Source organism: Natator depressus, chromosome 3 (genome assembly GCF_965152275.1).
Source record: "Natator depressus isolate rNatDep1 chromosome 3, rNatDep2.hap1, whole genome shotgun sequence".
Taxonomy (NCBI): Eukaryota; Metazoa; Chordata; order Testudines; family Cheloniidae; genus Natator; species Natator depressus.
In genome coordinates this window covers 53,065,886-53,081,794 of record NC_134236.1, presented here as the reverse complement: position 1 = coordinate 53,081,794, position 15,909 = coordinate 53,065,886, and the positions used below count along the sequence as shown (strand labels likewise).

General features: G+C 40.7%; 1 protein-coding gene across 1 annotated transcript in view; it reads left to right on the top strand.

Annotated features, from left to right (window-relative positions):
* Window positions 1–15,909, top strand: part of LOC141984481 (protein eyes shut homolog) — a 785,366-nt gene that overhangs the window by 578,692 nt on the left and 190,765 nt on the right. Inside the window, exon 13 of the mRNA XM_074947561.1 lies at window positions 4,732–4,845. Within this exon, the coding sequence (XP_074803662.1) occupies window positions 4,732–4,845 (114 nt within the window). The remainder of the gene's footprint in view (window positions 1–4,731; window positions 4,846–15,909) is intronic.

Sequence of the window (15,909 nt, the reverse complement as noted above, 5' to 3'; positions counted from 1 at the left end):
TGTTGTCCTCACTTGTGTTCTCTAGTACAGATGAAAGTGCCCTGTACTGATTGGGGGCTCTAATAATATTACTCAGGGGCAGATAGCTCCAGGTATGGTATATACAAGAATTGGGATAGCCTAATACTATGCCTTTTTATTTGTTTTTTGTTTTTGTTTTTTTTAATCAAGTAGCTTCTTTTTAAATACTTATTTGTTATTAGAAAGCATTTTGAAGGACTGAAGTGCAGCAGTGATATCATTTTAAACATCACTCTAAAATTCATTCACCAGTCATACTGAGAGAAAATATTTAACATACATTTCTTTTTCAATTTCTCCCAAAATTTCCAATTTTTCCATAACAGGAAAAAAAAATGGGAGGGAGGGATTTTTTCTAAACGCTTGCTGTTTTTTTTTTTTTCCAGACCTTCACATCTCTAGGCAAGACAAAGGATGTGCTATTAGAAATTTATTTCTGAGAGAAAAGTGGTGTTGTGCATTTGGGCAGCCAAAGGCAAAATAATTTGTACAAGAACCCAAAGTGCAACATGAAAAAGCATTGCCTCTTTTTGTATTACTGTAGATCTTTGTAGATTTCTTGCATCTGCTTGCTTGGAATGCTCACGCCCTGCCTCTTTTGCATCTCTCTAAACCCATGCGAGGAAGAGCAAAAGGAAACTCTGTTACCTGAGCCCTATTTTTCCCTTCCATGAGTATTTCTACAACAGATATCAGTGTCAATCTAATTCTGCAACATGAAAATCTCAGTACGTCATTGCCAATCATCTCAGTCCTGAACTATGTCCAAGTGGGTCAAATGAAAGCGACCAAGTTCATTGATGGGGACACAGTGGCAAAATGAGGACTGATGTATGCCTGGAATTAAGCAGAAGGCTGCCAGTTTTGTTAAACTTTAACACAAGGGAGGGACATTACCCTCTCCTCCATACATGCATTCACTCACGCACTCACTCTCTCTCTCCAGCTCTCTTCCCCTCTCCTTCTCCTCCTCCTATACCAGGCATTTAATTGGTTCTAGTGCAGGTGTTACAGGGCTCCTTGTCATAGAACCGATAACATGGGGGAGGCTCTCCTCAGCCTCCCCCCGCAGGACTCAGCTGTATGTCCTAGCACTGTACTGCTGCCCCTCATCCCCACCAGGGGATCAGAGGGTGCAGCAGGGAGGGTACGTTGGCCTGTGAGAGACACAAGGTCAGACCTCGGCCCATGAAGGTCACAAGGTCTCACCCTATCATATGAATCCAAGGCCAACCAATATTCTAGGTCTTTTACCTCTAGGAACTGTTCATTTTATTCCCTTAACTGCCCGGGAAACTGGCTGCAATTTGTGATGAATAAACTCCACCCCAGTAACTCAGTTAGGTACTAAGCGCGTTCCTACTTTAACTCACTGTGGCTTGCAGGTGCTGCAAGGAAGGCAAAAAATTCTCTGGTCCTCTGCCAATTGGCCCATGGGAGAGAAAAAAAAATCCTTCCTGCCCTCCTAAACAGGTGATCAGCTAAACTCTCAGCATCTGTCAGGCCAGGTTCCCATTCATAGTTTGGGTGAGTATGGTGGGCTGCTAGAATGGGAGCCAAAAGATGCTTCACATGGCCCCTACCCTGGGCTAACTCTTGGGAGCTGGGGAATGCTAGCTGATCAACACTCCTCTTCCCATATGGCCAGCGAGTGCCAGAGACTCCCAGTGCAGAGCTTCCTATTATCCCTTGGTGAACATCTCCCGCCCTTGCCACTGGGACTGTCCCATTTCACTGCCTGTCACATCAGTTTCCCCCACCCATTGATTTGGGTGGGTGGCATTATTTAAAACTGTGTTTTTGTTGATACCTTATCTTTACGGAGGCTTCCTTCTGGCTCCATCTTGGAATAAATGTAATCCTTTATTGTATCACTTGTTTGGGGCTCTTTCACCTCCCTGTGTTTACATATAGAGCTTCCAAACCAGTGTAACACCGACAGATCCTGGTCGACGGCAGGTGGGGTCGAACCTGGGTTCTCTGGAGCTTAGTCCATGAGCCTCTACTGCATGAGCTAAAAGCCAACTGGCTCTTAGCTAAGGCTCTAGAGCAGACTCAATAATCTCTAAGTGGTCTTGGTGCCACTAGAGGGGACAGAACACCACACTCTGGAGATGTGTGGGTTACATCAGCATAACAATAATCATAATAAACCAAAGAAGAACACAAAAGCCCTGACAGATTTTTTTCAAAATATTGACCTGTCACCCAGGTGATGCACTTTTACCTCAGAAAAATGTTTTTTGGTAAGGAATATGCTATTTTATCACTAAAATTTATTCTCTGCGTGAAAATGATGACATATCCCCTATAGGACATATATTGATATTTAATTTTTTTTATTATCTTGTTGAGGGAAAACCAATCTAACACTTCATTCCAGACCAAATTTGCTCGTTTTCCACAAATATGCTCCAGAGCATTGTTTCATTATGATACCAAAGGCTTTTGAGCGTTCAGTGTGACTGATAAAAAGGATTTGACAGGTGCAAAATCAAAAATGTGGCAAAAATTCAAAGGGAAAATAGGAAAGGTTTTGCCTTTTAAACCACCAGGAAAAATGTTATTTGGTTTGATTTACATCTGTTTTGTTTTAAATTGTTTTACAAGTGAAGCACAATTTGGGCTTGCCTTGCTCACATAAATGGGTGCCTTCTGAGAGGCTTAGTGAACTGTTATGGAATAAAATGCAAATAAAAGATTATTGCAAAGTTTAAATATTTCATGACATTTGGTGATCCTGAAAACATAAATACAAAAAAGTTATTTTCTCTTTAAATAATTAATCAAATGACTGTTGAAAGGGATTGAACAGGAAAATACAACCAAATATAAGCTTCACATGGGAGATCACTTCTATTTTATAAATAGACAGACTTGTTTTTCATTGTTTTATTAACACAAGACATGGAATATTATGTTACTTTTTTAATAAAAAAGGAAAGCTCACTTATAATCTCTAGGGTTATCTCAATGATATCTTAAAACTCAGCTGATATATTCACTTGATTTTTTTATGGCTCTTGCGGTACACACAAATATTACTAATCCACTCCCTTGCCATTATATAATGCTTTAAAATAAGAACTAAATCGAAAAGGAGTTCTGGTTAAATTGTATTTTGTGGTAGCTCTGCCACAGAATGACAGTAGTTGTGCGAATGTCAGTGGCTACACTGATGCAATTTTTTTTGAATAGAGACTATTGTACTCCTTTGAATTCCTACCTACTATAGCAACATTAAAAATTCCAAACCAGACGTGCCACTAGTGCACATCAGCTGTGCCAGTTTACACCTGCTGAGGGTCTGGATCACTATATTTTAGATGTTGTTAAAGTCAGACCCAGTTTGAAGATGGATTCCACTATCTTTTGATTTCCCCAGTTAAAATATCCAGATGATGGAACTAATATAATTTATGGTAGTTATATTTATAAATCTACCTACACAAAAATATTGTAAAATATTCTAATATAAATATTAATAATGTAATCTGCACACTTAAAAATTAAGTTACATGCATGCAATACTTTGAATCTAATTCTTCCAAGACTCAGAGCCAGATTGTAGTATGTTCCAAAGGCAGCCAACAATGGGGAGTTCTTGACATACATCTAGCAAAGTGACAGAATAACAAGCAAACAAAAAAAGGGGGCGGTAAATTTCTATCGTCGGTAAAACTAGTGCAACTGACTTGAAAACGCTAATGTTGCTGTGGTGGAACTGAGAGGTTTGAAGCATCAGCTTCCTTTGTTGGTTGGAGTCAGCAGTAGGAGCTTGTTGCATCAACTGGAATACAAATAAAATACGATGCACTAAGAGTCTGGTCCTCTGAGGTGTTGCGTGCCTTCATTTTTGCTTTTGGTGGGAACTGAGGGAACTATGTACCTTATGGGATTGGATCCTGTGTTACTTCTTCTCAGGTTCATACAGCACCTGCTGTTTAATGCATATCTTCTGACTTGCCTTCCATTCTTCCAGCTCATCCAAGTTGCAATATTTGTGGTTTCCATGTTGTCACTCTAAAATAATTCAGGTGCAAACTTCATATGTTTCCAGAAATAATAATAATAAAATCTTGAAATATGTACAGTACTAAAATATTTCACTCTCCTGGATTACTGAATACATGAATAATAATATGTACTATTAGATTTGTATAACAATGTTCATTTGACTAAGTCTGAAAGCTTTTCAGATATTAATTATTTAACTAATATTGCTTTAAATAGAGAAGCATTATGATATTTTACAGCTGGGTAAATGGAAGAGTAGATTCAAAACAATCTACTATGTTGTGGTTCCTCAGTTTTTACATGTGCAGCTTAAGACACCTGTTGACTCCTTTCTGAGGTGTTGCGCTCCTTCACTGATGATTGAAGTCCCTGGGAAATCTAGATGTTCAGCACCTCTGAAATGAGTTCAGACATGTTTTATGATGGGTGCCCATAAATTGAAAGCACCCAAAAATCAGTGAACATTTGTTTTGTTTTTAAAATATTGTCCAAGAAGCTTGTCAAATGTAATACCATGTTTCAGTGGGAGAGCCAGAATTGAACACAAGCGTTCTGGCCTCAAGTCTCCTCCTGCAATGGGGATTTGCAACTGAATGTTTCTTCATTTTAATTAGGCAAACACATTTGAAATAAAAACTTTATGTAAGAATACACGAGAACTGAGAAAATCAAAACCTTCCATTCTTCATGCAGGTTTTTCAGGCCAATACTGTGACATAGACGTGAATGAATGTGATTCGGGGCCCTGCTTGAATGGTGCTGTCTGTCAGAATAATGTCAATGGATATGATTGCTTTTGCCCTGAAGGTAAGTTGTTCAAAATAATGTATTTTTATTATAAGTGACAATTTTCAAAAATTGCCTGAGGATTGAGGTGTCTTCCTGATAGTCTTCAAAGCATTTGTTAGAATTTTTTCCCTGTCAAGATATGTTATTCATTTCTGAAGTCTCATTTGCATCTATGTCCATCAAAGCAAACTACAAATCAAATATTCACACAAAAGATACAAATAGTATATTTGTAAGTGTTATGTCTCATGCTATAACCATGATTTTAACAATGATAGAATGATGGTAATGAAAACAAACGGACAGCATGTGAACTTTACAGAAAGCTCGATCAACAAGTTTATCAGGAAAATATCTGGTACAGCTAAACAACCATGCACTTTAAACCTGAGTATCATACACAAAATTATAATAGAAATAATACTTCTTTTTGGAATGGAGCTACAGTGCCAAGTGTTTAAGCTCTCTCGTTCTTTCAGAAAAAGGTGTTCTATTTTTTTCTTTTCTTTTTTTTTTGGTCTATTTCTATATAAACACAACATTATTCAGTGTTAACTACTATATGTGAACAGAAGTGTGATTGCAAGGAAGGTTCACAGAACTAAAATTCAGTATTTTTTTTCAATGAATTTGGAGAGTCTTTTTAATATACTTTTATGAGTGGTTTCCTTTTGGAATATTCTAGGATTTTTTTTTCTTTGGGGGGGGCTAAGGAGGAGGAGGATAAGTGTTATAGTTTGGAAAGATAAAGTTGTCTGGTTTATTTATAACTGGGACATCTATCACAGCTTACTTTTTGTCACTAAAAAAATGATATGTTCAAAGTATGAGCTGAAGCTTGCTGTTCATTACATTTCTGGTAAATTGTAAAGACATTGTATACCAGTACAAGCATTATAATGTGAATGCAAAAATGTAACCCTTCTGCCCGTCAGAGTTGGCAGCAACAAGGTCCGGGTTCAATATCTAGGGGATCCATTCCAATAACACAATGCAAACCGGCTCGAGCCCCCACCCAGTGACCTGGGACAAATATATACCACCCCCGCTGGGCGCCTCCAAGAGGCAATACTTCCCCTCTTGCAAGCACCTAGTCTGAGTGTAGCAAAAAGCCTTTTAATAACAGAGAGAAACAATGTGGCATTATGTTGGGGAAACACCACCAACAGGATTCATAACACAACCCATGAGAAAATCCCACCCCAAGCAAATTGGGGCATGCCCTTTCCCTTTGGTTCTTGAGCCCAGCAACACCAAATCACCCAAAGTCCCAAAAGTCCAATGACCCAAAAGTCTCTGTCCCTGGTCAGGGCAGCCCCAGAGTTCAAAAGTTTATCTGCAGAGCTTTACCTCCCAACCTGGGTGGAGATGGGGGCGGGGGTAAAAGGCACCTTACATGATCTGAAGCTGACCGCCCCACAGCTCCATAGGCCTTCGCTCTGTTCCGCTCCACTCCACCAGCCGCCCCACGAACTGCTTCGCTCCGCTCCGCAGCCCACAAGCAGCTCCCGGCATCCCACGAACTGCTCCACCAGCCTGTCCACAAGGCACTCCAGCCGTCCCGCAAACTTCTCCACAATATATCTTCAGGCTCCCCCACTACTTAACACAACGCTCAGTGATTTCAGCTCTTAGTCAGTTCAGCTCTTTGGTGAATTCAGCTTGTAGTAGGGGAGCCTCAGTGCTGGTGCACCATTAGCCCAAAGTGAGCTCAACAGCCTGTAACTAGACTCCTAATGAAATCAAAATTAGCTCTGATATTCCACAGTGGAGAGAGGAGGAAGTGCAATTAGCACGTAAGGCCCTCACCAAGGGGCCCATGCCACCAAGTATTAATACTACCCCCCCACCACCACCACCCAGACGTTCTTGTTAAACCCTGGATTTGTGCTGGAAATGGCCCAACTTGATTGTCATACACATTGTAAGGAGAGTGATCACTTTAGATAAGCTATTACCAGCAGGAGAGTGGGGTGGGGGGAGAGAAAACTTTTTGTAGTGGTAAACACCCATTTTTTCATGCTTTGTGTGTATAAAAAGATCTTCTACACTTTCCACAGTATGCATCCGGTGAAGTGAGCTGTAGCTCACGAAAGCTTATGCTCAAATAAATTGGTTAGTCTCTAAGGTGCCACAAGTACTCCTTTTCTTTTTGAAAAACATAATATAAAATGAAATTGTTGCAAATAATTTTATTAAAATGTCACCTCTACCATTAGTTAGTTTTAAATTTAAAGCCAATATGGGTACTGGATATCAGTTGAAAATCAAGGTTAGATGAGATCATTTCACTATTTATTCTGCTTGACTAGTTTAGATAATTTGAGTTAGGAAAATAAATCTTGGCATTCATACTGATCATGCTGTAGTTTACTTGTTACCTGTGATACATGGGTCTGATTAAACTCTGATTGTGAATGAGAACAGTTACCGTATACATTATTAATGAACTCAGGGTAATTGTCAAGCTTTATGACTTAGGGATCAGTGGAAATTGGTTCCATGGTCAGTTTGAGAAATTATGAGAATATGCCATGCACTGAAGGTGCTGATAGCTTAGCATTTGTCATGGTCTTCTTGCAGCCATGGCCTGTGACAGCACTAATGATAGTCATTTTGTAGCGTGACTATGCATTAGAATACATTTACAAGAATATAAAATGTCAGATATTGGAGTGGAGATTCTTCAGCAGATTTTATGTTAAGAAATCTCTGATACTCCTAGTAGTTAGAATTTTCTAAAAGTTAGTTGCTCATAGTCTCCATTCTGTAGATATTAATGGATGGCTAAGGCAACCATTAATGATGTGGGTAGCTGTATTCAGCTCCAAATAAATGAAATATGTGTGCTGACTTCTGCATTATACTTCTGCAAAATATTCCACTGTAATAAATACCAGAACCAGGACTGAGGTTCATAAAATATTTGCCTTTGCTCCCCAGGAGACTCCCGATAGCAAGGACGTGCGAGAGATGATCTTTTTATTTGTGTTCCAGACGGGATTGGTATGTTAAACTGCAGTCCAGGTTGACTGTTTAAAAAAAAAAAGTGGCAAATGGCTGGAAAGAAAGTGGACCAGTTTTCAACACATACTGTAAGGGCCAGGTCACCTGGCCAGACTAGCCAGGCGACCATTCAAATAGATGGTTGTTGTTGCCATTTTAGACTCACTAAATATAAGTCTCTATTGATGTGGTTAGAGCATTAATGTCCTTGCTGAGTGATTATTAATGATGAGGTAGAATGTAAAGAAATTTAGAAGTGATGAAATGGATAAAACAGAATCTGTTTGGGTCAAAATCACTTTGGGGAAGAAAGCTACTACATATTCCCTTGGGATAATGCTTGTGGTATGATACAGACCCCCCAGAATCCAATTTGGATATGGATAGAGACCTCTTTGATGTTTTTAATAAAATAACATGCTACTGGGAATTGTGTGATTATGGGAGACATTAACTTCCCAGATACAGATTGAAGGAAAAGTGCTACTAATAGTAGCAGAGCCCAGATTTTCCTGGAGGTGATAGCTGACAGATTTATTCACCAAATAGTTGCTGAACTGACAAGAGGTTCATTTTAGATTTAGTATTGTAGTGAGGAGCTCATGGAAAAATTGGTCAGTGAGGACAACCCTCGAGTGATCGTGAGCTAATTCAGTTTAAACTAAATGGAAGTATAAACAAAAAATAGATTTGCAATTAGAGTCCTGGATGTCAAAAGTGCAAACTTTAAAAAAAAAAAAAAATAAGGAAATTAGTTAGGGAAGTGGACTGGACTGAAGAAATCAAGGATCTGAATGTGGAGGAGGCTTGGAATTAGTTTTTGCAACTTTGACTTAAACTATATGAAGCCTGCATCCCAAGCACGGGCTGGGGGCTGCGGTGGGGGGGGGATGGAATTGTAGGGAAAGATTGCAGACCAAGCTGGATGAGCAAGCATCTCAAATAAGTGATTAAGAGAAAGCAGAAAGCTTACCAGGAATGGAAGATGAGATGGATCAGCAAGAAAAGCTACCTCTCAGAGCTGAGAAAGTGTAGGTAAAGTGAGAACTGCCAATAGCCAAGCAGAGTTGAATCTTGCAAAGGAAATTCAAATGAAGAGTAAAAGGTTCTATAGCCATATAAATAAAAAAAGAAAACAAGGAAAGAAAAGTGGGACTGGTAAACACTGAGGATAGGGTGGAGATTGAAGATAATCTAGGCATGTCCCAACACCTAAATAAATATGTTGCCTCAGTTTATAATAAGGCTAATGAAGAGTTTAGGGGTAGTGGCAGGGTGGCTAATAGAAACAAGGTAATGGAAGTAGAAATTACCACATTCTAGGTGGAAGTCAAACTCAAACATCTTAATGGGACTAAATCAGGAGGCCCACGTAATCTCCATTCAAGAATATAAAAGGAACTGGCACACTCAATTACAAGTCCAATAGCAAGGATTTTTAATCAATCTGTAAACTCAGGGCAGGGCTGGGGGTAGTACCTTATGACTAGAGAATTGTTACTATAGTTCCTATTATTAAGAAAGGGTGGAAAAGTGATCCAGAAAACTACAGACCTGTAAATTTGACCTCAGTTGTATGTAAGGTCTTGGAACACATTTTGAAAGAGAAAGTAGTTAAAGATATAGAGGTAAATTGTAATTGGGATAAAATACAACATGGTTTTACAAAAGGTAGATCATGCCAGACCAGCCCTATCTCCTTTTTTGAGAAGATAACTGATTTTCTAGACAAAGAAAGTGCAGTAGATCTAATCTACCTGGATTTCACAAAGTCATTTCATACAGTTCCACATGGGAAATTATTAATTCAATTGGAGAAGATGAGGATTAATATAAGGATTGAAAGGTGAATAAGGAACTGGTTAAAGGGGAAACAACAGCAGGTCATACTGAAAGATGAATTGTCAGGCTCCAGGGAGGTTACTAGTGGAGTTCCTCTGGGAAAAGTCTTGGGACCAGTCTTATTCAACATTTTTATTACTGACTTTGGTAAAAAAAAGTGGAAGTGTGCTAATAAAATCTGCAGATGACTCACTGTTGGGAGATAACGTTAATACAAAGGAGGACCAGAAGATGAAGATCTGGACAATATTGTAAACTGGAGTAATAGAAATGGGATTAAATTAAATAGGCAAAAGTGCAAGGTCATGCACTTAGGGCCTAACACCAAGAATTTTTGCTATAAGCTGGGGACTTATCAGTTGGAAGAGTTAGCGGAGGAGAAAGATATGGATGTATTTGTTATTCACAGGATGACTATGAGCCGCCAATGTGATGTGGCCGTGAAAAAGACTAATACAGTCCTAGGGTGCATGAAGACATATTTCCAGTAGAGACAGAAAAGTGTTAGTACAATAGAGTCATAGAGTCATAGAATATCAGGGTTGGAAGGGACCTCAGGAGGTCATCTAGTCCAACCCCCTGCTCAAAGCAGGACCAATCCCCAATCAAATCATCCCCGCCAAGGCTTTGTCAAGCCTGACCTTAAAAACTTCCAAGGAAGGAGATTCTACCACCTACCTAGGTAACGCATTCCAGTGTTTCACCACCCTCCTAGTGAAAAAGTTTTTTCCTAATATCCAACCTAAACCTCCCCCACTGCAACTTGAGACCATTACTCCTTGTCCTGTCCTCTTCTACCACTGAGAATAGTCTAGAACCATCCTCTCTGGAACCACCTCTCAGGTAGTTGAAAGCAGCTATCAAATCCCCCCTCATTCTTCTCTTCTGCAGACTAAACAATCCCAGTTCCCTCAGCCTCTCCTCATAAGTCAATGACCCCTGATCATTTTTGTTGCCCTTCGCTGGACTCTCTCCAATTTATCCACATCCTTCTTGTAGTGTGGGGCCCAAAACTGGACACAGTACTCCAGATGAGGCCTCACCAATGTCGAATAGAGGGTAATGATCACGTCCCTCGATCTGCTCGCTATGACCCTACTTATACATCCCAAAATGCCATTGGCCTTCTTGGCAACAAGGGCACACTGTTGACTCATATCCAGCTTCTCGTCCACTGTAACCCCTAGGTCCTTTTCCGCAGAACTGCTGCCTAGCCATTCGGTCCCTAGTCTGTAGCTGTGCATTGGGTTCTTCCGTCCTAAGTGCAGGACCCTGCACTTATCCTTATTGAACCGCATCAGGTTTCTTTTGGCCCAATCCTCCAATTTGTCTAGGTCCCTCTGTATCCTATCCCTGCCCTCCAGCGTATCTACCACTCCTCCCAGTTTAGTATCATCCGCAAATTTGCTGAGGGTGCAATCCACACCATCCTCCAGATCATTTATGAAGATATTGAACAAAACCGGCCCCAGGACCGACCCCTGGGGCACTCCACTTGACACCGGCTGCCAACTAGACATGGAGCCATTGATCACTACCCGTTGAGCCCGACAATCTAGCCAACTTTCTACCCACCTTATAGTGCATTCATCCAGCCCATACTTCCTTAACTTGCTGACAAGAATACTGTGGGAGACAGTGTCAAAAGCTTTGCTAAAGTCAAGAAACAATACATCCACTGCTTTCCCTTCATCCACAGAATCAGTAATCTCATCATAGAAGGCTATTAGATTAGTCAGGCATGACCTTCCCTTGGTGAATCCATGCTGACTGTTCCTGATCACTTTCCTCTCGTCTAAGTGCTTCAGGATTGATTCCTTGAGGACCTGCTCCATGATTTTTCCGGGGACTGAGGTGAGGCTGACTGGCCTGTAGTTCCCAGGATCCTCCTTCTTCCCTTTTTTAAAGATTGGCACTACATTAGCCTTTTTCCAGTCATCTGGGACTTCCCCCGTTCGCCACGAGTTTTCAAAGATAATGGCCAATGGCTCTGCAATCACATCCGCCAATTCCTTTAGCACTCTCGGATGCAACTCGTCCGGCCCCATGGACTTGTGCACGTCCAGCTTTTCTAAATAGTCCCTAACCACCTCTTTCTCCACAGAGGGCTGGCCATCTACTCCCCATGTTGCGATGCCCAGCGCAGCAGTCTGGGAGCTGTCCTTGTTAGTGAAGACAGAGGCAAAAAAAGCATTGAGCACATTAGCTTTTTCCACATCCTCTGTCACTAGGTTGCCTCCCTCATTCAGTAAGGGGCCCACACTTTCCTTGGCTTTCTTCTTGGTGCCAACATACCTGAAGAAACCCTTCTTATTACTCTTGACATCTCTTGCTAGCTGCAGTTCCAGGTGCGATTTGGCCCTCCTGATTTCATTCCTACATGCCCGAGCAATATTTTTATACTCTTCCCTGGTCATATGTCCAACCTTCCACTTCTTGTAAGCTTCTTTTTTATGTTTAAGATCCGCTAGGATTTCACCGTTAAGCCAAGCTGGTCGCCTGCCATATTTACTATTCTTTCGACTCATCGGGATAGTTTGTCCCTGTAACCTCAACAGGGATTCCTTGAAATACAGCCAGCTCTCCTGGACTCCTTTCCCCTTCATGTTAGTCCCCCAGGGGATCCTACCCATCCACTCCCTGAGGGAGTCGAAGTCTGCTTTCCTGAAGTCCAGGGTCCGTATCCTGCTGCTTACCTTTCTTCCCTGCGTCAGGATTCTGAACTCAACCAACTCATGGTCACTGCCTCCCAGATTCTATTATACAAGGCACTGGTGAGACCTCACCTGGAATACAATGTGCAGTTCTAGTCTCCCATGTTTAAGAAAGATTAATCCAAATTGGAACAGGTGCAGAGAAGGGCTGCTCAGAGGAATGGAAAACCTACCTTATAAGAGGAGACTCGGAGCTTGGCTTGTTTAGCCTAACCAAAAGACGGCTGAGGGGAGATACAATTTCTCTCTATAAATACATCAGAGGGATAAATACCAGAGAGGGAAAGGAGTTATTTAAGTTAAGCACAATGTGGACACAAGAACAAATGGATATAAACTGGCCATCAACAAGTTTTGTCTTGAAATTAGACAAAGGTTTTTAACCATCAGAGGAGTGAAGTTCTAGAACAGCCTTCCAAGGGGAGCAGTGGGGGTAGGAGGGAAACCTAATTGGTTTCAAGATAAGTTTATGGAGGGGATGGTGTGAGAGACTGCCTACAATGACAAGTAGCCAATCTGTGACTGCTAGCAGCAAATATCTCCAATAGCTGGTGATGTGACCAGAAATGGAGAGGGCTCTGAGTTACTGCAAAGAATTATTTCCTGGTATCTGGTTGGTGGGTCTTGCCCACATACTCAGGGTCTAATTGATCTTTGGGGTCGGGAAGGAATTTCCCCCCAGGTCATACTGATAGAGACCCTAGGGGCATTTTGCCTTCTTCTGAAGCATGGGATGGGGTCACTTGCAGGTTTAAACTAGAGTAAATGATGGATTCTCTGTAACTTGAAGTCATTAAATCATGATTTGAGGATTGAAGTAATTGAGCCAGAAGTATGGGTCTAATGAAAGAGTGGGTGAGGTTCTGTGGCCTGCAATGTGCAGAAGGGCAGACTAAGCCCAGAAGGGACCATCATGATCATCTAAAGTCTGAGCCTATAACTTTCATATAGATTTTTACCCACATCAGCAAGATGGATATCATCTGTATATACATACTCATCAGCCTTAGTTGTTGATAGTCATAAGAATATAAGTTGAAAAGGGGAGGAGCTAGAACAGATCCTTCTGGGAGTCCATGACTAAGATGTCTGGAGTTGTGTCCAGCTTGCAAGATGAATCTCCAACTTATTATAATATTAACCTAATATTAATATTAACTTAATATAATAATAAACCACACTATGGACTTACAGGGAGCAGTCTACAAGAATTTGGCAGTAAACTTTATATGCCAGATAGTATCAGATGCAGTTGATATATCCACCATAATGGCACCAATTTTATTCCCCTTCTCAAAGGCATCTTCAGTGTCTTGTGTTAGGTAAATGTCTTGATTGTGAGTTAATAATACCCATCTGAAGCAAAACTGAACAAAGGGCAGTTGTGTTTGGATAACCTCATTGCTGTTCATCAGAATCAATTTCTCCATAAGCTTGTATGTGACACAAAGGAGAGAGATGGGTTGGTAGCTCTTGGGATTTTCCAGCAATTTCTTCTGGTTTCAGAATGTCTATGAACTTTGCTCTGTGCTAGACTTTTGCAATGCAGATGTCCTCAAAACATCAGACGAGGAAACAAAGCAGCCAGCTTTTGGTCCCATGTGAAGTAGAACTCTATGTGGATATAATCCAGGCCTGGAGCCTTTCCTCTTTTCATAAGCTTTATCTGGAAAAGGAGCCATCAAGTTTGAATCCACATTAGGATCCTGGAACCTCTCTAACCTCAGTTTTGACTGCACAGATAAAAAGATTTATCCAAGTTCTGTGTACAGCCATTAGCCCCTACCTGGGATGCAATAGAATTTGCAGTGACTGGAAACTCGTTTTTGCTGGAATTAGAATCTCCAGAAAATCTTTTAACGGTCTGCCAGACTTCCCAGCTAGAAGAGTAAAGTCCATCTTTTTGACTGTCTGTCATATTTGGGGGTGCAATCAAGACTAGTGAGAGATTGTCACCCCTTGTCCTGTTACCCTAAGTGCCTCTGCTGTTGTAGCTCACTGTCTGGATGCTCTCAGATAGAATACAACATGCATTGCGTGTGTGTGTGCTGAACAGGCTTGGTTCAGCAACTCTGACTCAACTCTGACTCAACTCTGACTCATGCTTGTTACATCACAGACATACTGTGGTCTCCCCCAGCCTTGATTACTACTTGCAGGGTGACCCCCAACACACCCCAAATTTCCGGAAAACCATCTGCCCTGAAGGGTCCAGCCCTCTCCTGGAACATTCAAAGAATTAATAATGTTTGTTCCTTTAAAGAGACAAAAGCACAGCTTATTACTTTAACTGAAGCTAACAGTCACTTCAATTCAAACCCTGCATTGAGCTGGTTTAGATTAAAAGTAAAGCAAAAAGAGGGAGGTTTTAACTGAGTTCAAGTAGAAGGATAAAGACCAAATGGTTACAAACAAATAGCATTAACTTAACAAGCTACAATATTTGTTCAAGATAGTTTTCTCACCAGTCATCCTTTCCAGAGACTTCAATCACCCGTGGTTGAAGGATACATCTTTCTCAACTTGCAAGAACTCTGGCTCCCTTTTTCTGTCTAATGATGGATGCCAAGATGTCATCTTCTCTTTCCTAATATATTCCCAAACTCACTGTTTTATCCCTAGACTCAGGATTACCACATGATATTCTTCCCTTCCTGTGGAATTCCCATCTCCTGCTGATTCATATGTAAATGGTGATTCCATTGTTTTTGCTTCATTTTATTGGAGACAGGTAGTGAACTGCATTTCCTTCTATCTGGGAGAAAATCCCTTTCTCCCTTTGTTTGATCACAGACTTCAAAGCATAATAGCAGTGAGTACTTATAACTCTTTCATATAGTCTTAATATCATGGTAAAATGAATGTGTTAATCAGCGGTGTTCCATTAGCATTCATAAAAGACCATACTTGATACATTTGTATAATACAGTAATATTCTATACAATCAATTGATTCATTTGCTTATCATTTGAGATTCAAACTCTGTCTTTATGGACCATATAAAGTTTCTCTTTACTGCTAGGCTTTAGATGCCATATTGTCTTCTCCCCCTCTTACTAGCTTGATGGCTTTGTTTACCTTGTATGTAAATAGACCTTCATTGTCTCTGACTGATGAGCAGGCTGGACAGACAAACAAATACACATTCTTTTGTCTAAGGCAGACCATACTTATGCATTACTTGTCAAACACATTTTAAGAACATAATTCTGCACATATCTATAACTTTTTATACACACCCTGCATATACATCACAGATGAATATTAATGATCAGTGAGCTATTAGTTTTTCAGTGGTATCTTACATGCCACCTTTTGTGCATTTATCATGAAAATAGTGTGTTAGACTTGACAAGAATTGATGACGCAGACTAGTGTACCACCAATGGCTTCTAGGTCACACTGTCTCTCCCCATTGACCATTCCTGATGACTAGGAGAGGCACAGCAGCTGCCACAATGCAGAAATTTGGTTTAGCCTAATCTTCACAGTATGACTGTGGGAGAGCAATGAAGATGAT